General features: G+C 37.4%; 1 protein-coding gene across 2 annotated transcripts in view; it reads left to right on the top strand.

Annotated features, from left to right (window-relative positions):
• The window catches only part of Cntnap2 (contactin associated protein 2), a 1,898,113-nt gene that overhangs the window by 770,264 nt on the left and 1,103,205 nt on the right, over window positions 1-24,644 (top strand). For both annotated transcript variants that reach the window (XM_048786770.1, XM_015493731.2), the window contains one exon: window positions 10,542-10,689. In XM_048786770.1, the coding sequence (XP_048642727.1) occupies window positions 10,542-10,689 (148 nt within the window). The remainder of the gene's footprint in view (window positions 1-10,541; window positions 10,690-24,644) is intronic.

The raw sequence follows: 24,644 nt of genomic DNA, 5'->3' as shown, positions 1-24,644 counted from the left end.
CTTACCAAATATTGAAAAAAAGCAGTGTTTATGGAGGGCAATATGATAGCAAGGCAAACCATCCATTTCTCTACATTTATAAAAGTATTGATGCAGAAAGTTAGTCAGAGGAGAGCCAAACACCTGCACTAAAAACTTGGCTACCCCTGTAAAATGGTATTTGCAAAATTGAGTTTTGCTCTTTTGCATGGGACTTTGTTGAGAAAAACTAGAGGAATTCCCTATGGAATTTATTGCTGTGTATTGTTTTGTTTTGTTTTAAAGACATTCTTGAATGCGGTTCTTGGTGTAGTATGATTTCTTTTATATGAGGATTTGAAAAATTTCTTTCTAGGCTCAACACCAGGAGTATTATGCTTGTTTGAACAACTAGTTGAGTTTTATTTTTTATAGAAATAACAGAAATGATGAATTTTTGAATGATTGTGTCTCTGTGTAGTATTCCAGGAGTCTTAAAGCCAAATATTTAGACACACACACACACACACACACACACAGAATGTTGTTTGGTTTAATAATCTTATCAAAGTTTATGGATAATTGTTTTAAGTAAATAGTACAGAAATACTTTAGTTAAAAAGCAAAAGTTCTCATTCCAATATTTCCCAATCCCCTGTTCCACGTTCCCTATATATCTATATAGCAATTTATTCACTTACCAACTTAGAAATTACTTATTAATGACTGACTTCATCATGGATCAATTAGTAGTTAGTAACACACTACTCCCCACACCTGACCTAGTTTTAAATTCTCTATTGATTGTACAATAAAGTACTACACAGTAAAAAAAGAAAAAAAAGTAATATTGATATACACAACCGCCCGGGGGTAAGTGAAGAATATTCTTCAGTGGTGAGTCTGGTGGTGTGAAGTTCAAGAAAAGGCAAAGTTAATCTGTGGTGAGAAGTGGTTGTATGGGGCAGAGAGCAGCGTCAGCTGAGCAGGTTATTTCCTAAGCAGATTGAAAGGGGAGTTCCCAGTGTAGTAGAATGTGCTATATATTGACAGGGTACGGGGAGGGCACCACTGAATGCATTCCTCAAAAGTTAAAAAAGTATTCATTTAAGATATTTGCAATTCCACTATATTACAATTATCATCAACTTTTAAAACAACAGAGTGTTCCCATGTTAGTCAGCTTTTTCATTACTGTGACCAAAACGCCCAACAAGAACAGTTTAGAGAAAGAAAAGTACATTTGGGACTCAAGGTTTCAGGGGTCTGAGTCCATAGATGGCCAACTCCTTTGCTCTGGGCCCAACATGAGGGAAATGGCCTAGCAGAGGAAAGCCACTCAGCTCATGATGACATCAAGAAGCAGAGAGAGAGAGAGAGAGAGAGAAGGGGCAGGGCCACAGAGAAGATCCAATCTTCCAGGACGTGCCCTAAGTGACCTACCTTCTCCAGCCACGCCCCACCTGCTTACCATCACTGTCTAGTCATCCCATTCAAACCAGGATGGACTGGTTAGGTCACAGCTCTCACAATCCACTATTTCACCTCTCAACACTCCTGTGTCAGCAGGAGATTTTGGAGGACATGCCATGTCCAGACACTTTTCTACACAATCTTTTTAGGAGACAAATTTTAAACATATATAATCTTACTATTTCATATAATAAATCCTATAAACAAGCAAACACAGGATTTCAAAAATGGGTGAGCCTCATGCAACCCCACCATCCATTTGTCAAACCTGTTTTACTTTCTTTCATGCTACATCTCCCAGTCTCTTCGGCACAGGGTCTGTGGAATGTGTGCAGATGGATTTCCTCTATATCTAAATCTCTCCACAAACCCTTCTTTACATTTCTCCAGGATTTCACTTCTATTTCGATAGTGCTTTGAGACCTGCACAAAGCCAGCCTGAGTCCCTGAATGGCTCTCTGCTCCTTCCTTATGGAACTGTGATGTGAGCAAGACACAATCATGAATTATATTAAACCACTGCAAAGGAAGAAGGAAGACAGACAGGGAAGAGGAGAGGAGGGTAGAACCAAGTTTCTTATGTCAGGACTTCATTTATTCCTTCTTAGATTGTAGAGGAGTAAACTGTGAGAGGCAAGGAGGCCATTAGAAACACTGACTCTGCCTGAGAGTCAGAGAGCAGAGGAGCTCAAAGGAGAAACTCATAGAAAATGACAAAGAACAAATGTTTCAGGGTTTTTGATTTTTTTGAACTGAGGATTGAACTCAGGGGCACTCAACCACTGAGCCACATTCCCAGCCCTTTTTATATGTTATTTAGAGACAGGGTCTCACGAAGTTGCTTAGAGCCTTGCTAAGTTGCTGAGGCTGGTTTTGAACTTGTGATCCCAGCCTCCCGAGTGTCTGGGACTATGAGACTGGGATTATAGATATATGCCTCCATGCCCCACTCAGATTTTTTTGCCCGATGATTTTTAATGTCCAGTGTAGTTCTTGCAGCACATTCTTAATTATTAAATAATTCTGGTAAATCAACTTTAAAATACTTTCATAATGTTCACAAAATTAAAAAGAAAAGATATATTTAATTGGATCGAGAACAGTATTGTCTGAAGAGAGTTTTGCTTTCTGCTGCTCACAGAATAATTTGGCATTTGTCATGGTTTTGTGATTCAAACAGAGTATGTCTTTAGCTGACTTCAAGTGAATCACCCTGTGAACACTCTAAGCTTCTTGGGGGCAAGGCTTAGTTCTCACATGGGTCCTCGCATTCTCTGCACCATCCTTTCCTTTTGCTCCCACGATCCCTGTGGTTTTCAGCCACTTTGCAAAGTCTGATGACATCCTCATTCCTCTAGGAAAGCTTCATTCCTTGCTCTCATGCTTGTTGAATCAAACTAACTTGTTTATTTTTTCCTGTAGGATATTATCAAACATACAGTTCATGAAGTATAATTGATGGCTAGACTTGTTTTGCACATACAGAAATCACAAGAGCCAAGGGCATGTAAATGGCTGGGAATTTGAGAATGTCCATTTTTACTCATTCATTCAATCATGACAGTAAAGCGTAACTGACCACTGATCACTGTGCTATAGGCTTGGGATATGCAGCCTCCTTGGTACACAGCTGACTCGCACACTTCTGCTGTTGGGTAGATAATCGGAAACATGGTGAGGACATCGCCATGGAGGGTAGGGAATAAAAGCCCAGGAATCTCCCAAGCCCCCAACATCACAGCTGGGGATCTAAGAGCAGGGCCCAAGGTGGGTCCCTAGTGTGAGGAAGTGCGGTCTGCACCGAGTCCTGCAGCATGTGTGTGTCCAGCCAGATGAACATGAGGAGCACAAACTCCAGGAGAAGAGGCCAACTGGAAACGTGGTGGAGGCAGGGGGCCACCAGGGGGAAACCAGGCCTCGAGATTCACATCCAGCTAGAAAGTAGAAAGTCTGCTTCTGAAGTTGGACATAAATTGTTGGCACGGGGGAAAATGAAGTCTAAAATTCACCAAAAAAGTAAGATTTCACATAAAGTGATTACAGTGGTCATGGGTTCCTGGCATTAGTGTAAAGGATGATTGATCTGTGTTTCTCTTCTAGTAGAGTTTCTGTTCCAGTAGAGATGTTTTATATTTTAGGCAAAATCTCTCACTTCTGGAAATAAGGATGTGTGGTGGTGGTTGCTGTTTTTCATCCCAGAATCTCCCTCACTGAGGCTGTCAGGGATGCTGAAAGGCCTTCCTAGGCACACTGACACAATTGCTAAGGGTTTGAAGCATATTTTTCAGTGAAGTAAAATCTTCGCACCAAGACAGAGTCTCGTTCATTTGCTATGGGAAGTTGGGATTGTTGACATTAGTTCTCTTGAAAAATAAGGTTTAAGTGAGGTCTAAATACACTCATTCTCTTCATAAAATATATCATAAGTTATACTTCAGACCCCACAATGGTAAATCTGAGGGGAAATGTTAGATCATGCGTCACGCACAGCACATTTCTAAATCCCTGTATGTCCCCTCCAGTCTGATAAGTTGTGTGCTTCGAGAGCTTATAAAATGCTTTTGCAAAGTTTACGGGCTTTTAAATGCCAAATGGGTAGAAAGTCTTCTGAGGAGTTCAGACTTAAGTATTTTATCAGAATTGAGAGGAAGGCTTACCAATTTTGAAGATTCTCTTAGGAAGACTGAGTATGTGGCCAGTGGTACACTCCTGCCTAGCACAGAGTTCCATCCCCAGCCCTGGAAATAAAAGAAGAAAGGAAAGGAGGGAGGGACGGAGTTAGGGGGTGGGGAGGGAAGGAGTTCTGGGTAAGGAGGAAGGTTGATTGATTTTCAAAACAGGGACTAGCAAGCTAGAGCAGCAACCCATGAGCCAACTCTGGTTTATGCTTAGAAAAGGTTTGCTTCCCCTCTTGGACCATCTGAACTATTATTTGACACAAAAAGAAAAAAAAAAACTTGGTACACATAATTGAATTTTTTTCACTTATCAAAACTTTACTGATATTTAGATTGTTCTAAAGGTAACATTGTGAGTGACTTACAATACATTGAAGAAATCTTTTCTCTGTTTGCATAATTTATGGGATGGTAACTCTAAAAGTAACGCCTTAAGTTTATGATCAACATTTCATTGTATTGCTGTTAACTTAACTGAACAGAAAGCTTTATGAGTTATATAAGTGCCGTGTTAACCAAAATAATAATAGCAAAAAATACCCTATCCTAAACATGCATACAAATCACAGCAAGCATGGGAGGTTTAACAGTGGGAACATGTAATTCACAAGTTGCTGTAAATGCAGTTTTTAGTCCTGCAGTGAGAAATTTGACTATTGTTTTCATGTCTCTGAAAAGCATTTACTTTTCTTTGATACTTGTCTAAATGAAGTTGAATTCTAAATGGTATTGTTCTATATACGAAGGATTCAAATTTATTTATTTATTTTTTGTTTTTCAGTATTTGTTGCACATTTGGTAAAAATAAGTCATACTTCTTCCACTTTTACACTTAGGGGAAAAACTTGGAGTGCTCAGAAAAGGATCAAATTATGTGAAAAAAAAATGTTCCTTTTCAAGACCAATGGCGGTTTTGTCATTGCCACTAAAGCAATGTGCACTTTAATGACCGATCTTTCTTTCCTCCTGGTAGACTGTCATTCATTCAAACTTTTAAATTACCTGAATCTAACCTGCAGAGGAGCTATTGGTGCTAATGACCACAGTAGGAACATGGCTGGGTAAAATGTGTAAGAAAATAAAATACTGACTTTGTCATTTTTTTTAGAAATAAAAATAGAGAAATAAAATATGTAGACAAAATGTAATAAATAGGATAGAAATAAATTGCATGACCAGGGGTATAATGAAAATTATCAGATTTTTACTTTAATATCCATGCATGCAATATCAAATATCAAATATCTAATGCATTGTGCCTACATGGGAAGATCTTTATTTCCAGCTGAAGATTTGATTTTTGAGTACAGGGAGTGAGAGAGTTTGTTATCTTGGTCTCAGTATACCTTACTACTAGTACCTGTGCACTACCATTACCCCATCATCCAGTTTTTTTGCATACAAACGTCCTCACTTGAAAACATCCTTACCAAATTTTAAGTGTTCTATGGGACACACACATATGTATACATTATTATTAGAACCCTTTTAATAATAATGTATACATATTCAATGTTTTATTAAATACAAAGCTGCACCTCCTGTTTTTTTAATTTTCCAAATATTACTGCATCAAAGAAGACAGTTTTACATTTATTTACAACTTTGTATTCAAGACAAGGAGCAGAAACACACCATTCTATGGCATGTTTAAAACTTCAACTAGGATAATGTCTTAAATCTCAAAATATACTTCATTATGAAAAGCAGTGCAAAAAGAACCAGCAATTGATGCTGTGAATCCTGAAGAAAATGTCATATTTAAATACATTTGTTCATAACTAGTAAATGTGCCCTCTCTAAGTAGCTAAAACAAAGATAAAACACTGTTATACTAAACATCACAAATTCTCTGTCATCTTTCATCTGATTGTGAAATCTCAAATGCAATATGTTATCATCACTAGTCACCTTTGCCTTAAAATATCCTTCTGCTAGTCAATACCTATTATGATTAGGATATGAGGTATCTCCCCAAAACTCTTGTATTAATGCAGGAATGTGGAAAGTTTGGAATATGATGCACTAACTGGGTGGTAACTCTAGGCAGGTGGGGAATGGCTAGAAATAGTGGGTCACTGGGCATGTCCCCTAGAAGGTGCATCTTCCCGTGGCCCCTTCCCATTTCCCTTTCTCCTTCTGATTCCTGCCTGCCATGAGCTGAGCATCTTTCCTCCACCATGATGTTCTGCCTCACCTGGGGCCCAGAGCAATGTAGCAGGTCAACCATGGACTGAACCAAATAAATTTTCCTCCTCTAGATTATTCTTATCAGATGTTTTGTTCACAGCAATGCAAACCCTGACTAAAACAAAACCCTTGCAGTTGCTTAAACAAGAAAATAAGGAAACTGATCAAATAGTCAAAAAGCCCAGAAGTGCATGCACTTCAGCAAACTCTGTATATAGGAGCTCAAGTGCTGTCATCACAGATGTACCAACTTTATCTTTCTCTGACTTCTACCCTTTTGGGATGACCATGGCCGACTGAGCTTAGTGGGACGAGAGTCTCCTTCCTTACAGTTTTCCTCTGCAAACCTGAACTTTGGGTATCCCAGGATGTGGTGGCTTCTTGATGCCCTCCCTTCGCTCTCACTTCCATACACAGCACTGTTGCTCTCACCTCCCCACCTTATCCCACTCTTCTGAAGCTTTCAGTAACAGATTCTTCCATCAGCTCTTATTCTACCTATTATGACATCCTCTCCAACTACTCCCCTGGGAACTTCCCTTCACTAGGGGAGTGGAATTTTAGTACTTTCAATCTTGAAAATTTTAAGATGTGTAATTTCCTTGCTTAAAACTCTCTAGTGGATTTCCGTCCAGCATGCTTAAAATGAAATCTGCAATGTTGGCATGGTCCGTAGGTCTTCCTTGCGCTGGCTGTCACCTCTGCATCTCCCCACCTTTTCCCTCCTTCTCTCGGCTCCAGCAACAGTATTTTCTTGCTACCTCCTAAAAACATGCCCAGAATGCTCAGGGTCTTTCCCTTTCTAGTCTTTGCATATACTACATAACACACACACACACACACACACACACACACACACTATGTGGTTAGGATATGAGATGTCTCCCAGAAGCTCTTGTATTAATGCAGGAATGTGGAATGTTTGGAATGTGAGAACTGTAACATCATCAGTCCATGTTATGTCAGTAATAGATGTATAGTAAATAAATAACAATAAATCCACACCACACAATGTATAATATTTACATAAATATGTTATCATTATGTATTATATAATTATATATATATATGTGTGTGTGTGTGTGTGTGTGTGTGTGTTTATATACACACATATATCTGTATATATATGGGAACTCGGCTTATATTTTTCATGATGGTATCCCCAGTGATTTGACCAGTATCTGGACACAGTGGGCACTTACATATCTCCTGATTGAGTGAGGGAATAAGTGAATGGGTAAATAAATAAAGGAATCATTTAAGCTGAAGTGCTACAATTGAGTCTCAGCAAATTAGGTGCCTACCCTTGTGCTAGGGAGTCATGGCCACTGCTTTAGACTCACATTGATTAAGAGTAAAATATCAAGAGTGAAATTTTAAAGGAAAATCCTGGTGCTACTCAAAGTAAAAGAAGCTGAAGGCATTCACCATGTTACTCTCACTTCCCTTTCTCTGTCATGAATGCCTGTATACTAGTACCTTGGAATACTTTGGTCTTCTCTCCTACTAGTATCTTGCTATTGATTCTAATACCATATCATTTTTTTTTTATTTTCCTTTTTGCCCATACTATCACATTCACATTGGCCTACAATTCCTTTTGGGGAGTCCTCTTGTCCCCATTATGATCTCCCAACACCCACAATCTCAGAAATGAATTTTATTGTCATGTATTTGAAAAAGTAAAAAAAAAAATGCATGGCAAATTATGTTCTCCCTATTTAGAGAGATGTGATTTTCCAGCATGGGTGCCTGTTGAGTCAGCTACATGTACTCTTATTGCAACTCCCAAGGACTCTTTGGTTCATGCTTTCAGAGAGTTCACAATCAGTTCTAAAACTGATTTTACAAATAAGCTCATTGAGTCTTTGGGGAAGACTATATGGGAGATTAGGTCTATATGTGAAGAAAGATAAAGCGTTTTAAGGCTTAGAGAATTTACCCGCACAGAGCAAAATTTCAGCACAACTGGAACTAGACTCTGTGTCTTCAATCTGTGATTTGAGTTGCCTCTTCCTGCTTTACCTGTTCACTACATCCCACTTGATCCCTCAAGCTCTCCTCTGCATCCCCATGCAGCTGAGCTTCAACTCTCCGTAGAGTCGGCCTGATTACACAGCCAACACAGAACTCCAAATGTTAGTGAAGTCACTAGTTACATCATGCACATCTGTAGTTCCTTTTAACACTGACTTTTGCAAGATCTTTCATATTTTATTTTAGGCCTCAGACAATTACATGTCTCAGGAACAGAATCCCAAAGGAGTATGCTGTTGTTTTTAATGTTACTAGTAAATTTAGTAATATGCTAAGCATATCATGCATTTTCAACTTAAATTGATAACTTTTGTTAAATATTATTTAGAATGATAAGTTTTAAATTAATCTATATGCAATCATGAATTGAACTCAGATGATTTTGGTTAGTGATTCTTGTTCTTGCCTTTGAAGTCAGCACACTCAATAGAAATTAAAATATGGCTGTGGATGATTCAATTTGAGGAATCTTTGTAAGCTGGGAGTTTGTTAGGAAAAGACATAGAAAAAAATATTTTATAAAATATGGGCTATTTTAGGACTAATTTTGTCAGCAAGATGCCAAGGGGTTTCTCTCTTAAGTGTCAAAATTCAAGACCTACTGTTCAAATAGTTCTGTCTGGGGAAGGACTGAAGAAAGGCTTGGCTAATTTCTAAGATGTGGAAGTAACATGCAACATGTCAGAAAAAAAAAGAAGGTGTCTATAGGAGTCTTCATGGAAAAGCACCCTTATCTTTAACATAACTGCCATGCCATAGACTAAACAGTGCCCATTTTGTAGACTATTGGAAGCATATAAAGGTTATACAAAATCATTTCAGCCTTGAGGAATATTTCAGTGCACTCCTTATAATTACTAGGCCTATGCCATACACAAGTATGACTGGCAAGTGCTGCAAATTGGGAAGTAAATCTCACATGAAAAATTTGCTTTTCTGTTTTTTGTCTTGCAATCCAGAGCATTCAAGTTCAAAGTTGTTCTGGAATTTTATCAAAGAATCTCTAGTTATTTCTTATTCATATTTTATCTTTAAAAATATTATAAAGGGTAAATTTTTAAAAGGTAAAACTGGTTTTCTATACAAGAAAACTCAGTTCCAGGGGTTGAGAGTACAACAGACGAGCATTGTAATGTATAATGTGATGTACATAGCATCACCCACGTAAAATCTTGTTATTTTAAATCTTTATTCCTATGTTTAAGAGATAATTTAAAGAAAAATAAGTGACAATCCCATGCTGAAGCCAGCATTAACCAACTGAAGTCATCTATTATAGGGGAAGCTAGGATGCATCTATGGAGTTAAAACAGTTGGTTAGCATGAGTTTTCATTTATTTGACTTGAGTCTTGTGAACTATAATGGCCACTTGCCTTAAATCTTCCTTGGTTTATGATTTAATACTGTGATTTTCATGTTATTAGATTGCAATCTTTGTGAGGGTAGATTATAAGGTTCCACACATCCCTGTGTGCTCCATATGATCTTGCTCCATATCTATTAGGTTCTAGATGTCTTACCAGTGCTTGTGGAAAGGATGCTATCTATGCTCCCAAGGGAACCCATTTATCCCCTGCTGGGGAAAGAAAAGCTAATATGAACTTTCCACATCAGATAAGATCCACGGTACATTACTATTTTGACAGAATCTACTATAATGAGAAAAAATGAAATAAACATGGTTCTGACTCACTGAACAAATCCTATAAATATGTCTATTCCAATAAAAGTTAGAAAACCTAGACCTCTTCACATGTTCAACTGTCCTTCTCCTACCTTATGTTAAAATGATGTCATCTTCAGATTTCTAGGATGGGCATAGGAAGGTCATGTGGAAAAGGTTTTTTTAAAGGAACAAACAAGGTTGAATAGATTCTATTTAAAAATATTATGTAATTTAAAAGCAAAATATTGAAACTCAATTTAAATATTTATTGATGATACCAGAGGGCCACAGAGTGTTTTATTCTACAGGAATATATTTGTATATATAAAAGGACCCAGGGAAGCCTTGGCCCATTTCTCATTTAAAACAGCTTGTTTTCTAATAAGAGAAGAGCTTTCTTAAAAAAATCTAATTGTTTATGATGTAAGATTAAGACCCTGTGTGGCTGGATATGGGAATTTGAGCTTCTTTTAGCACATTGAGGATGGGGGTTTCTAAAGTATTTCCACACATTTCTAAATCCTAATTCCTTTCCTAGGCATTTCCTGGAAACACCAACTCTGACAGCGTGGTCCGACATGACCTGCAGCATCCTGTTGTCGCCCGCTACGTGCGCATGGTGCCACTGGACTGGAACGGAGAGGGCCGCATCGGGCTCCGCGTGGAGGTGTACGGCTGCGCCTACTGTGAGTCCATGTGCCCACGGGCGGGGTTGCTCCTCTACCCCGAGAGTGCCATCTGGCTCTCATTAACTGCTTCTTATTGCGTTCTCTGAAAATAAACTAAAAATGCTCGTTTTTCACTGTAGTAATAAACCGATTGCACACACATGTAAGAATACCATTATGTAAAGGACTTAGAAAGTGACTTGTGTTCCGCAGTCCAAACCACAAAGCTTATTAATTGTCTATAGTCTTATGAAATATTTAAAAGGAGAAAACCTCTGCTCGTACCCACCTTTGTAGCTCTTAGAGAAGAGTTTTGGATCCATTCTGAAGAATTTTCTTACATTCCACCAAATCTGAGCTGTGGCCCTTCCAATTTATTATGTCAATTAGTTTATTTCCCTTTTTTCAAATCTATATTTTTTCACCCAAAGAGTTTGTTTTCACTTAATCTTGTTTTAACTCTCTCCTATTTCTAATAAATTTATTTTAACATTTTAAATTTCTTAATACTTTATACCTGTTCCCAATGATGTCAATATATGGATTTGGGGTATTGTGATTCTGTTATCTGTTGTCTCTGATTATTTTTGTTCATAGTGTAGCCATCACCCTTTTTCCAGGGGTATGTAGCAAGACCTTCTGTGGATGCCTGAAGCCATGGGTGGTAATGAACCCCAACCATATAGACAGATTTTTCCTATACATACCTACTTATGGTAAAAGTTTAATTTATTAATTAGACATAGAGATTCATGACAATAAATATTAAGGAAATACAATGATAACAATATACTGTAAAAAAGTTACTCAAACTTATGAATCCGTTGTTTCTGGAATTTAATATTTAATATTTTCAGACCTCAATTGAACTTGGGTTGTTGAAACTACAAAAAAGCACTCAACAAATGAGGGAGAGGCTACTGTATTTGATTTCCTCTTCCTCGTTTATGTCCTTCCTCTTCTCTCTTTCCCACTCTTTTTCCCACTCCTCTCCTTCTTTCTTACCCTCTCTTCTTCCTTTTATCCTCCAGTTTATTCCTGTCCACAGTCTTCTGCTTATCCATCTTGACTGACCTCAAGTTTGTCAAAACTCTAGCTGAGGAACTTCTTTAAGAACAAAACTGGTGGTAGATTCTTGTACGAAGGAGATTTTCTTTGCTTCTTTTCTTCCTGTGAAGGCAATACCAACCCCAACTTAAAAATTGCTTACATTTCTTGAAGCCACTAAAAAATATAAAGTCAGTCTGTAAACACATTACTTGCAAACACTGGCTTCATATTATGAATTTTCCAGTAAAATATTTTCTTCTGCTCCCAGGAAATATCTTTTTCCCTGTTCTGCTGATCAGCCAGGGAAGGAAGAATATTGGGTAGGAGCAGGGCAGGGAATTGGGATATCAGGATTTTTGCAAGGATTTTCTTATTAGATTTTTTACTAACAGTTCTTATAGACCCATAAACACAGAAGTTCACTATAACCAGAAAATGGAAAACTCTTCTATTTCACAAGGTTTTTAAAACTAAGGGAACACAACATTCTATATAAATAATACATAAAGCCGTAATATCTATGAGAATTTAGTTACAGAGATTGGCAAAATAATGGTACTGAATAATCTTTTATTAATTCATAGGCAAAATGATGATGTGCAAACTTAGCAGATTATAATAAAAGGATCATGGGTATTATCTAAAAATTCCATAGGTGTTCATTTTATAATGAACATTATCATAGCAGATATAACACATAGAGGGACAGATTTATTTCTTCAGAAGAATGTGGCTTTTCAAGAGGAAGTTTTAGGTCTTTGGGAAAAACCCAAAAAGAGCCCTGGCAATAGATGAGGATCCTCACTGCCATGGGGCTGGGTGCTCATGGACAGAGAGCACTATCTCTCTGCATATTCTGGCTCTCAGCATCATGGGGTGGCCAGGGCGAGACATGGTGTTTTATTGGCATGACACCTGTCCTAAGAAACATGTTCAGCTTTCAAGTCGTGAAAAAGATGTAATATTCTTCATGGAAACCATGACATATGGGACTGTGTATTAAGAATTAATTATTGGGTACGTTTCAAGTGTCATGAAATATGCTAAATATCAGTAACAGCACAGGGAATAAGAAAACCTTGGTCTTTGGGAGACAAATTTATACAGTTAATCTAGTGGTATTAATTATGATAAAACAGTGACAGTTAAAATTTGCCCATGGGCACAGAGCCTGGTGATGGGACCAAAAGGAAAGCCAGGTGGTCAGGGACAGTGCTACAGCTCACTGTTTCTGTTCCCAAGCCCTAAATCCAACAAAGGGGGTACCCACGTGACCATCCCCAGGGCAACTACAGGCTCACACAGCTGCCAGGGGCTCTGATCAGGCCCAGTTCTTGCTATTTCTTGAAGATAAAACTTCATTATTATTATAAATTATCTTTTATTTCTCTTATTTCACACAGATGGAATGATAAAATATGCATTATTTTGTATCTTATTTCTTTTCTACAAATATTTATGAGACATATCCATGTTGTTGTATAAAAAAATATTAGTTTATTTTCATTAATATTATCCCTTTGGGTAAATATTTTACCATAATTTGTTCATTTCATATTGATGAACATTAGAGTTATTTTCAGTTTGGGGATATTTCTATAGAATTACTATGAATTTTTCTATAGAATTGTTACAAATGTTAGAAAAGGTATTTAGCAAATAGCATATATATATTATATATATATATATATAATTTTTCTATAGAATTGTTACAAATGTTAGAAAAGGTATTTAGCCAATAGCATATATATATATATTTTTTTTTTCAACCTTTGCCACCAATGACACATTTTTATAAAGTGATTGTATTGATTCAGATTCTCACAATGCATAAGAATTCCTGTTGCTCCAAGGATTCAGGCATTTGGTATTGTTTTAAAGTTTACCCATTGTAGTGGGAGACTTGAAATATGACAGTGTGCTCTATAATCACTGCAAGTGGTTTTGTAAAATGCAGAGTGAATGCTCTTATGGGTTTTTCTCATCAACACTAAGTTTTGAAAGTCCCCAGATTGGAAGGGTAAATAACTGAAACAAAATAGGAAGCCAGATATTTCTAGTGTATAAATCTTTCTGGAGGAGAAAAATCATACAAATTTGGAAAACTGTATTAATATTTGTACCAATAGATACCAGTGGAGTACATGATAAATTGACATCCTAAAATAAAAAAGAAATTGAAAGATAACATTGTAGTAGGCTAGACAGTGTCTCCTAAGACATTAGTACCTAATTCTTGTATAACAGAGTGCATAAGTGTGACTAAGAGTCTCACTATGGCTTGAACAGCCTGCGTTTTCCAGGGGGTCTTAAAATTCCATTACTTATATCCTAATAAGAAATAGGCATGAAAGGAGGAGGCTGTGACTTCAAGGCAGAGACTGGGGTGAAATGGCTACAAACCAAGGGATGTGGGCAGCCACTAGGAGCAGGAAGAGAAAGGAGCAGAGTCTGCCTTGAACCCCCCAGAGGGAGCGTAGACCTGATTTGGGATTTCTGTCCCCAGAACTGTGAGAAAACATTTCTGTTGTTTCCAGCCACCAGTTCTTGGTAGTTTGTTATAGCAGCAATAGGAAGTGAATACAGCATCAACATCATGATAGAAAATAAAATTTTCTATCACATTAGAAGATGTCCACATCGATGTTCTCCAATATAACCTTCTAAAAAGATGCAAGTGTTCTCCACCTGCTCTAGCCACTGGCCACAAGTGGCTACTGGGGTTTGATGAATAGCTTAAACAACAGACGAACTGCATTTTTATTTAACTTTAATTTATCTAAATCTGAATTTAAATATTGTAACTACTGGCTACCATATTGGAGTGCAGTTAGGAAAAAAAAAACATATACTTCTTCATATTTTTCTTCCATATCCCTTTGTAATCTAAATAAACTATAACATTTTTTTCTCCAATGGCAGTCTTTAATTTTTTTTCCTTAGTTTGGAAAACAATTTAATCACGCTAGAAATTGTCTTTATAGTCAATAATGTAAAGCCCAGGCATTTATCTAACCACACAAAATTTACAGATTGGTTTCTTTTTTTGTTTTTTAAAAAATGCAAATTGCATTTATCTCTTTTTCAAAAATCATATGTTTACAAAAAGAAAAAGATGTGTTAAATGTATTTATTATGTGCAACTTTTGAAAATTCACTACAATTTAAATTTATCTCTGATGGAATTCATACTAGAGGGGATGCTTAGGTGACCCTCAATTTTTCTCCAACTGAATAAACTGTTGTCTCAAGGGCTGTCTCTGATGTTTCCTGAGAAAAGTAGCCACGTGTCTTTGAGAGAGGAAATGTGGGTCAGGTCTGCCCTTCCATTTGCCCTATTCATAAGTAGCAGTGCTGTGTCACTAAGGTCTCAGCAAGGAGAAATGTGGCTTTGATTATTCGGTGGGAGGAGAGATGCATTCCCTCATCTTCCTAGGAGCCCCGTGGAGGTTTATCTGGGATCTATCTAAAACCTTAAGACTAGACAGGGACTGGTACTTCTTTTCCTTCAATATTTGCCAGAAGCACTGGGGAGACCGGGTTGGGGGAGCAGGACATGCCTCCCAAGTGAGCCCCATTCTATTTGTGTGCCTCTTGGATGTCACCTTGTGTTTTCTTTTTTTATGCATTTCTTCCAAGAGCATTTTGTCATTTAAGAAATTAGGTGCTTTTCAAGGTTAAAAATAAGAGATTCCCTCTGTCCCACGTGGAGAACTTTTGTTCCAGGCCACCGTTTTGAAGCCTTCAGGGTTTCTACTGTTCCTGTTTCCTGATTTGTCTTGAATATAATATGCTTTCCAATTTCAAAGAATCTAAACTCATTTTAAATTATTCTGCTCCCTCTGCACTTGGTTTTCCCTCAAGTTTAGTTGAAACAAGTGCATGCTGTTATTTTTAAAACTTTAAGTGAGACATCCCACGTCTTTGGACTCAGTAAGCCTTCTCCCACAGCTCTGACGCTAATCTTCTTACTCCATCCTGGAAGACTACGGGGAACAAAAAGTCTCCGTTTAATATTTTGTTTAAAAAGTCACTTATGGCTGCATTACCCAAACATTCATTTCACAAAAGCTAAATGTAGTGTATTGATTAAAGCAGTAATTATTTTGCAATGACAAATACAAAATTAGTTTTTAACCAGAGTCTTCCTGAGAGTCAGGCTGTTACCTTGGGAAGCCAGGATATAAACAATTTAAGTAATTTTTATATAGGCCTTCAATTCGGGTGAACAGTTAAGAAGACCTACATAGGGTTACCTACTACAGATCATGGTGGAAAATCAATGGCTGACCAAGTAAAAGAGCATATCAAAAAAGCCAAATATAGTGTAGACACACGGCTGTGTTGGATCCTTTCATACTGTGCCCAACACATCCACTTCTCCCATGAAACTGTCCTCTTTTAGGTAACACACTGTTATGGTTTGGATGTAAGGTATCCCCCCAAAACTCATGGTACACATGCAGGAATGTTCGAAGGTGAAGTGATTTAGATGATAAGAGCTGTAACCTCATCAATGGATTAATCCATTTGATGGACTAATAACTTTAAAGGATCACTGTTCTGAGTCATAACTGTAGGCAGCTGGGGCAGGGCTAGAAGAAGTAGGTAACTGCGGGCATGCCATTGGGATTGTATGCCCTGTACCTGTCTCTTCTCTCACTCTCTCTGCTTCCGAGCTGCCATGAGCTGAAGGAGCTGAGAGGTTTCCTGTGCAATGCCCTTCCACCATGATGTCCTGCCTCAACTCAAGCCCAGAGTAATGGAGTCAGCCAACTATGGAGTCACTTCTGAAACTATGACCCCAAACTTTTCTTCCTCTAAGTTGTTCTTGTCAACTACAAAAGCTGACTAACACAACAACTCCTTCCGCTAGCTCTCATTGTGCCAGGGCAAGAGACCCTAACTTGAGTATATGGATTATTTTCCCAGGGCTTTGGTAAGAAATTTCCACAAACAATGTGGCCTGAAACATCAGAAATGTATTCTCTCACAGAGAGAATTGGTTTCTTCTGGAAACCCAGAGAGAAAACCTGTTCCATGCCTTTCCCTCATCTGAAGGGCGCAGGCTTCAACCCTTGGCTTGTAGCTTCACCATTCCTACCGCTGTCTCTGGCTTCACATGGTCTTCTTCCCACTGCATGAGTCTGTGCTCTGTGTCTCCATGTGAATTTTCTATAAGGATACAGTCTTCGGATTTAGGGCCCACCCTGACCCAGTATGACGTCACTCTAATTATAACTGTCGAAACTCAATTTCCAAGGAACCCCGTATCATGAGGTTCTATATAAATATGTGGAAAATGGTATACAGTGCTATACATATTTATTAAATTTGGAAAAAAAATCTATGTTTAGATTAGTTTAGTTGGGCAGAGAAATAAATAATTGTGTCACTCAAACCCTGTTCTCTTGTTTAAATTAGATGTTAAATTTTGTAAGATACAGAAGGATTCTTGATACTTGTACTTTGTGTTCAGAACTTGTTGAATTTATTCAGTGAACATTTACTTGTAATCTACTGTATTAAGGCATTTTGAGACAACTTAAAGCATTGTCCCTGCCTTCTAGCGAATTAAATTTGGGAAGAAGAGATGGACAAGTAAATGGTGTAATACTCTGTAAAAAATGTGATCATCCAGGGGCAGGAAACATTTCCACTGTTGGTAGGTGGGTCAGGTATCACCCGTCTTAAAAATGATAAAAATTAGGGCAAAGGAGAATTCCAGATGGGAGTAGCTTTTTCAATATCAGAATCTGAAAGGTGACATTATAATTTATTCTTATAATTGGAGTTTGTTTTTCATATATGTGTGTATAGTTAAAGTGAGTGTTTTAATATTGCTTGGAGGACTAATATATTTGTGACATAGATTCATCAATTTGATCAGGATTAGTTGAATTCTACTATTTGTAAAGCATTTTGATAATTCAACTCAAAATGAAAATCTGACCACAACATACCTGTGTTTAAAACACTTTCATGATGTTACATTGATTAGAAAGTCCAGGCTGTTGGTTTGAAATATAATTTTCCCCAGGTCAACAACTACCTCTGTAGTTCTGTCTTTTCCATGTTACATTCTATGCCCCACTAATATGAATTATTTATATCTCCAAATGCATGAATGGCCTGCTCCTTGAATATATATCCATTTAAGGTTATATATCTGACTGGAATTCCTTCTCCTTCATGTTCTACCTATTCAGTTTTTCTATCTTCCAAGATTCAGTTCAGATGAAATCTTGTAAGACTTCTCTGAAGTTCTGGAATAAACCATTTCTTTTCTTTACTCTGATTATATCATATGATCATTTCCAATGAATCATTTATTTATCAAGATATTTCAAAACTAAAGTAGACTGTGGGATATTGGGTAGAGGAGGCAGATACAGCCACCTCATTCATCATCCACATTTCATTATTTAGCAGATGCTCTGTACACACACAAAAAAAATGTTTTTGGAAGTGAATTAATATTAGGTGTAAGTGGTACAGATGCTGTTTATTCCCTTGGTGAAAACTGCCTACTGTTTGAGGCTGCATTCATTCTTCTAATGGTTGATCAGGATATAATTCTATAATGCTATATTGAATGGTGATCCAAGGGCCTACAAACTGCTGGAACAATTGTCAAACCAAGTACATTAATTGGTATTCTGAAAGAGCTCTATCAAGGAAGTAACTCAGTGTTCCTTTCTCTAAATATTTCTAGGTCTCTGTTATTTCTAAGTAAGGTTATTTTAAACTATAATCTCATGAAACTCCTTAATGGGTTTTATATATAAATTGTTCATCATCAGAGGAAAAAAATATATTATTCATTCATTAATCTGGGCATGATATCTAGGTTTATATGAAAATAAAAATAACTCAAAGTAAAAATGGGTTTAATAGCTACCAATGTCAAGATATCAAGATAAAAAAGTAATTAAAATTGTCACACTAATATATTATGTATGCAGGACATGCTGTATTATTTTCAAGTAATTAGATAAAAAATAAATTCTGTGTGTTATAAATGGAACATTGCAAAAAGAAAAAAGAGAAATGGAACTTGTTGGTAAAAGAAATGGACTTTAGATTCAAGAACATGTAGTGTTCTCTGTTTTCTTTTTTTTGTTTTGTTTTGTTTTGTTTTTTTGGTTTTTTTAAAAAGTACCATGGCTCATGCCTATAATCCCAGCAATTTGGGAGACTGAGACAGGAGGATTGCAAGTTTGAGGCCAGCCCAGCCTCACCAACTTAGCAACTTAGCAACTTAGTAACCATAAGCAACTTAGTGAGGCCCTGTCTCAAAATAAAAATTTAAAAGGGCTGGGGATATAGCTCAGTAGTTAAGCACCCCCTGGGTTCAATCCTCAGTACCAAAAAAAAAAAAACCCAAAGTAGGTTGCATTTAACACTAGAATTGGAAATCTTTGTAATACAACGGATGTGTCTGTATCTGTATCTATCCATGAATTTATGTATCTACACACATATGTATACATACATATATGTACATATATGTGTATAGATATGTATAGATATATATATATGTACATATATATACTTATTGGTGGCTTTCCTTGGTAGTATCCATATAGCAATTGACAGATCATTCTTTTTTTTTCTTATCTTTATTTTATTTATTTATTTTAAAAATTATTTATTTATTTTAATTAGGTATATATGACAGAAGAATGCATTTTGATTCATTGTACACAATTGCAACACAACTGTACATTTCTATGGTTGTACTTGATGTAGCGTCACACCCATATGTGCGGTCATACACGTACCTAGGGCAATGATATCCATCTCATTCCACCATCTTTCCTACCCCCCTGAGCCATCCCTCCCCTTTGCTCAATCAAAGTTCCTCCATTTTTCCCATGCCTCCCCCATCCCTGTATGGATCAGCATCCACTTATCAGAGAGCACATTCAGCCTTTGTTTTTTGGGGATTGGCTTAGTTCACTTAGCATAATAGTCTCCAACTCCATCCATTTACCTGCAAATGCCATAATTTTATTCTCTTTTAATGCTGAGTAATATTCCATTGTGTATATATACCACAGTTTCTTTATCCATTCATCTACTGAAGGGCATCTGTCATTTGACCCAGCTATCCCACTGCTTGGTCTATACCCAAAGGACTTAAAATTACACTACATTAATACAGCCACATCAATGTTCGTAGCAGCTTAATTCAAAAGAGTTAAACTGTGGAGAGATCATTCTTATAGCCTTCTGATATCTTTGAGATGTTGGAAAACATACCAGATCATTTGTGTCATAGTCTTTAGTTATTTTAGCAAAGTCAATTTAAAAGTATAGATATTAAAAGATAGTAAGATATTACCCCGTGTTAAGCTATGGAAAACATTAGATCCTCAGTGGGTCTCATTCCTGAAACAATGTTTAAAGGTGACTTTGAATTGAAAATAAATTTTAAGGAGGAAAAAATAGTACATTATCATTTGTAATGTCTGTGGAGATATCTGTTACCAACAATTAATTTTTAAGCACCAATTTGTTTACTTGGAAATTAACTAGTATTGAGTGTGTTCAATAAGATAATGTAGTGGACATGCAGATACAAGATATTAACAGATGTCAGTTCGTATTTTGCAGGACCATTTAGGATGACTCTGATTTGTAGGTAGATTCACATTGTATTACTTACTTACTGTGTGAATTTTAAAATTTACTCTCAAGAACTTTAAAAGTTATGTTGACACTTAAAACCAACAGTTTGGGGTTAAAAGCAACTTAAAATTACTGATAAAGACTAACATGCAATTAAATCCATGTTTGCTGTTCTGAATTACGAATAACAATGTATTTGTATTGTAGGATTTACAGAGCATTTGGTTTTCATTGTACAGAGTAGTCCAAAGTTCTTCCCATGAAATAATTTTCCAAGAAAATTAAAGATTGAAACCAAAGTATACCCACATGTTACCGTAGCTGGTTGAAGATAAGAATAATGAAAAGAAACTATGTTGTGGCATGTTTTATAAATGAGATGTTTTGATTAATACAGAAGAGCCATTTGTGCGTTCTACAAGAACATTAAAGCTGAAAATTTCCCCAAAGACCTTCCAGCCCCATCCCTTCTTTTGCTAACGAGGAGACCAAAATCCACAGGGTCGTGTGGCTTACACAAATGAGCTAATTGCAGACTTGGAAATCCAGGTGCAGCAATCTCTAGCATTGCTTTCTTCCTGAAAGTCTCTCACCTCTCCTCTCCTTGATTCTTCTTGTCTTCTTCTCCACCGCCAAGGCTTTTTGCAGTCTCAGTGATAGATAGCCCACACAAAATTATTTTGTAGACTCTAATGAATATAAATATCATCCGGCCCATCAATTATCAATACAAGAACATACAGGTGGAGATATTCAGCAAGAAAAATACCTCCATAATATCACACATTCCACATTTCTCAAAGGAAATTGAAATGACTGATCTTCTTTCTAACACACTCATTTAAGACCAGCTTGCAAATAAACACGACTCAAGCTTGCATGGCATTTTGGTGCAGAAAGTTTATCAATCTCAGTCAGCACATTTCCTGAGGTAATCCTACCTCCCGAGATGTTTTAACTACCTTTTACACATAAGGTAATCCTTATTTATGTTAGGTGATTACAAAGAGTATTAAAGTCTCAGTTACAGTGATACAGTTCATCAACATTTCACCTAAAACCCCTGTTTAATGTGAGGGAAGAAATAAAATTTAAAACACTGCAAATATATATAAGAGATTCTTTTATTAGCTTTTATTCTTGAGTTGTTAGTCTTAATTATCACCTACTTAAATTAGCTTAGCTATGGAGAGAAGAGCAAATATTTAAGATAGCAGTTATCACCTTCATGAATTAAAAGTAACAATACAATAAAATGATTATTTAGTATGCTGACTTTTAAAATTTCAATCTAAATCACTTGAATCAGCAATCAGTCATTTTGAAACTTTATTTTACTCTTACTAGAATAATATCATATCTTTTATATTTAAGGTTGACAACAGTTACCAGGCTTTTTAAATTTACTTTTTGTATTTCTAGGGGAAATGTATATGTAATAATTTCTTAGGCTCAAAATATTGTCATGTTAGTCTTTCTTGTTTGGTGGACTGGAATGAGTTAAAGAAGGTGTCTAATGTTCCATTTAACTTTCCATGAATGGGGGACAATCTTCAAAAAGAGAAGGCAACACTTTTTAGACCTTCTGAACACTTTGCCCCCAAGCACCCCCATAGGATCCTCCCGAGGAGGAAATTCCTTGCATGTGGAATGGGGTGATCTGATGTCACGGTTTTAAGTTGCTTATACAGACACAGACTTAGCGTCTCTGGATTTGTTCATGGCTTCTTAGAAAATAACTTGTGAGCTAGGGAACCCTTGAGGTGTTAACTGAGATACTTCACAATGCAAAGATTCCCGTGTGAGGTCGTCAGCTGCAGGGTCATCAGAGACCTTCCTATCACTCCAGGCCAGAGAGCGAATGTCTGATGCTGGAGAAAACAGTTCAAGGGAAAGGGCACAGTGTGCACCAGATCCCCTTTCACTGTGCTTGCCCCTCAGCTCTAATGGTGTCCTCTTCAGCCTGTTGGCGAGGGAGCAATTCCTGTCCTAGGATTGTGGGGACTTGAACAGGTGGCACTATACAGATGAGATCAGCAGCAGTTTATGAGAGATGTACGCCAACAGCCCTGGGAGGAAGCGCCTCATGACTGGCAGGCCCAGCTAGGATTGCCCTTGGAAACAGAATGAACTGCCAGGACTGGGAGGCAGCTTTGAGGTGGCAGGAGGGTGTTCTGTCCCTGCCACCACAGAGGATGCAACAGGCTGGTTTGAATAAATCTGCTCCATTGGGAGGCAGGGAAGGGGCACCCACCACTGAGGGATAAGCAGGAGCTGTGTCCTCCCTGACAGGAGGGGTACCCAATTAGGTTGCCTCACCCACGTGAGCAGGGTTGGAGGGGAGCTTGTAGCTGGGCCACCTGAGACTCTCCTGGCTTCTCCTGGTGTCAAGGCTCACATGACATTGGGCCTTACTTTACGCGCTGCACCATCACCTCTTGTTTTCTTATTTCCCCCAATTTTTGGTAATGTTGTACTCTAAATGAGATACCTGACTTGTGTGAATCTAATCTGACCATCGGACCCTAATACCACGACTTTACTACTAAAGTAACTAGGGTTCCTTTATGAGTGTTAGCTACATCCACAGCCTGTGTGGTCCCATGCAATGTGTCCCTCCCTGTTGTCACCTGATATTGTTTATTTATTGGTTTTTGCTATTTTAAACTTGTGAAAGTAGCCACATTCGTGTACCACAGGAAATTAATTGAGAATGGGCAAGTGGCTCCTTAAACTTACTTGGAAATATCGATTTTTTTTTTTTTTTTACTGGTGGGAAGCCTCTTTCCCATCATTGCGTTTATATAGAAAGGATGATCATTTCCCCCAAATATTTCACAAGCTTTTTGTGTTTTGCAAAGGACAGTGTGAACACATGGCTGAGTTCACTGTCGTCTGGGTTTGACTCTGAGAACAATGGAATTTAGAGTACAGAGCACCTCTGGTTCATGCTTACTCCAAATTTTATTGTTTCCTCCATCTATCAGCGGGAGGGCGTATGATGACACAAAATAAGGCATGTTTCCTAATGTAAACTCAACAAGGAGAAGCAAAAAGCAAGTTTCATAACGATGGCAATATTTATCTGAATGAGCAACTGAGAACCATACCTGACCTTCCTCCACCACTGTGGAACATCTAGTTTTCCTCTTTTAAAAATAGTAATTTATGTCACTCATTTTTTTGAATTCATTTATTCTCATAGCTTCTTTATAAAATGCTTTAAAACAAACCATACTTCATGCTTTGGTCAAGGCAAATGTCAACATACATTGAGGTTTGTCAACCTGGATACTGCCTATGTTTTTGGCAGCTAATCCTTTGTTGTAGGGGAGGAAGGGGCCACTTTGTGTGAGGCAGAATCTTTGGCCACATCCCTGGCCCCTGCCCATTGAATGGTCACAGAACTTCAGGCCTTCCGGGCTCTGACAACCAATCCTGACTCCAGATACTGACTAGTGTCTCCAGGGGACAAAACTGCAAGAATTCTGGCATAGGTGTGCCAAGTGCCACCTGGTAATTGATTCACTATATTGTTAGGCACTATGACAGGAAGAAAATGGACACATTATAAAAATTGAATCAAAGTTCATTTTATATACAGATTAGTGGCCTGTTATGTGCAGAAAGCACATCCTGCAGATGGACAGTTCCTTAGACTTCATATTGATTAGGACAATAGTGATGGTATTAAAGTAGACCTACAGATGTCGATTGCTTGTGTGTATACTGCATATGGAATAAGTAGTATATCATCTTGTCAGCCTACACATTACCAAAATAAAGGTAACCCCCTTAAATCCTCATACCTTCTACCTTTGATTTACAGAGAATCATGCAAAATTTGGAAAGTTGAATATAAGCTGAATTATTTTAACTACCATCTCCTGCCTTTGGGGGTCATAAGCTATCTTTTTAAGCTATCTTTTCAATTTGTATCTATACTTTTTTGGGTTAATTGTACAGTTCCCTATTGTGAGCATAGGTTTGAGGTCAAAATAGGATTGACTGGCTCTTTTTACCTGGTTTAGGGTGAAGATTATTTATCTGGTTGTCCCCTTGCATCTCACGTTTACAACAGACGGCTAAACCCACAGGAAAAATCATAGAATACACCTTGCTAATACACTACAAATTTACATTGTTTTCATACACTCCACTCACATTTGAGCATTCATTCATGATACAGATCATGGTTGATTTTCTCAAAAATAGAGTAAATAAATAAATAAAATAGCTCTGTCCTACTTTGCTTCCGATTCAGAAACTCTTTTGCTGATTAAAGAAAA

The sequence above is a fragment of the Marmota marmota genome, unplaced genomic scaffold (genome assembly GCF_001458135.2).
Source record: "Marmota marmota marmota unplaced genomic scaffold, marMar, whole genome shotgun sequence".
NCBI lineage: Eukaryota > Metazoa > Chordata > Mammalia > Rodentia > Sciuridae > Marmota > Marmota marmota.
The sequence above is the reverse complement of the archived record's forward strand: the minus strand, read 5'-3'. Positions and strand labels throughout refer to the sequence as shown.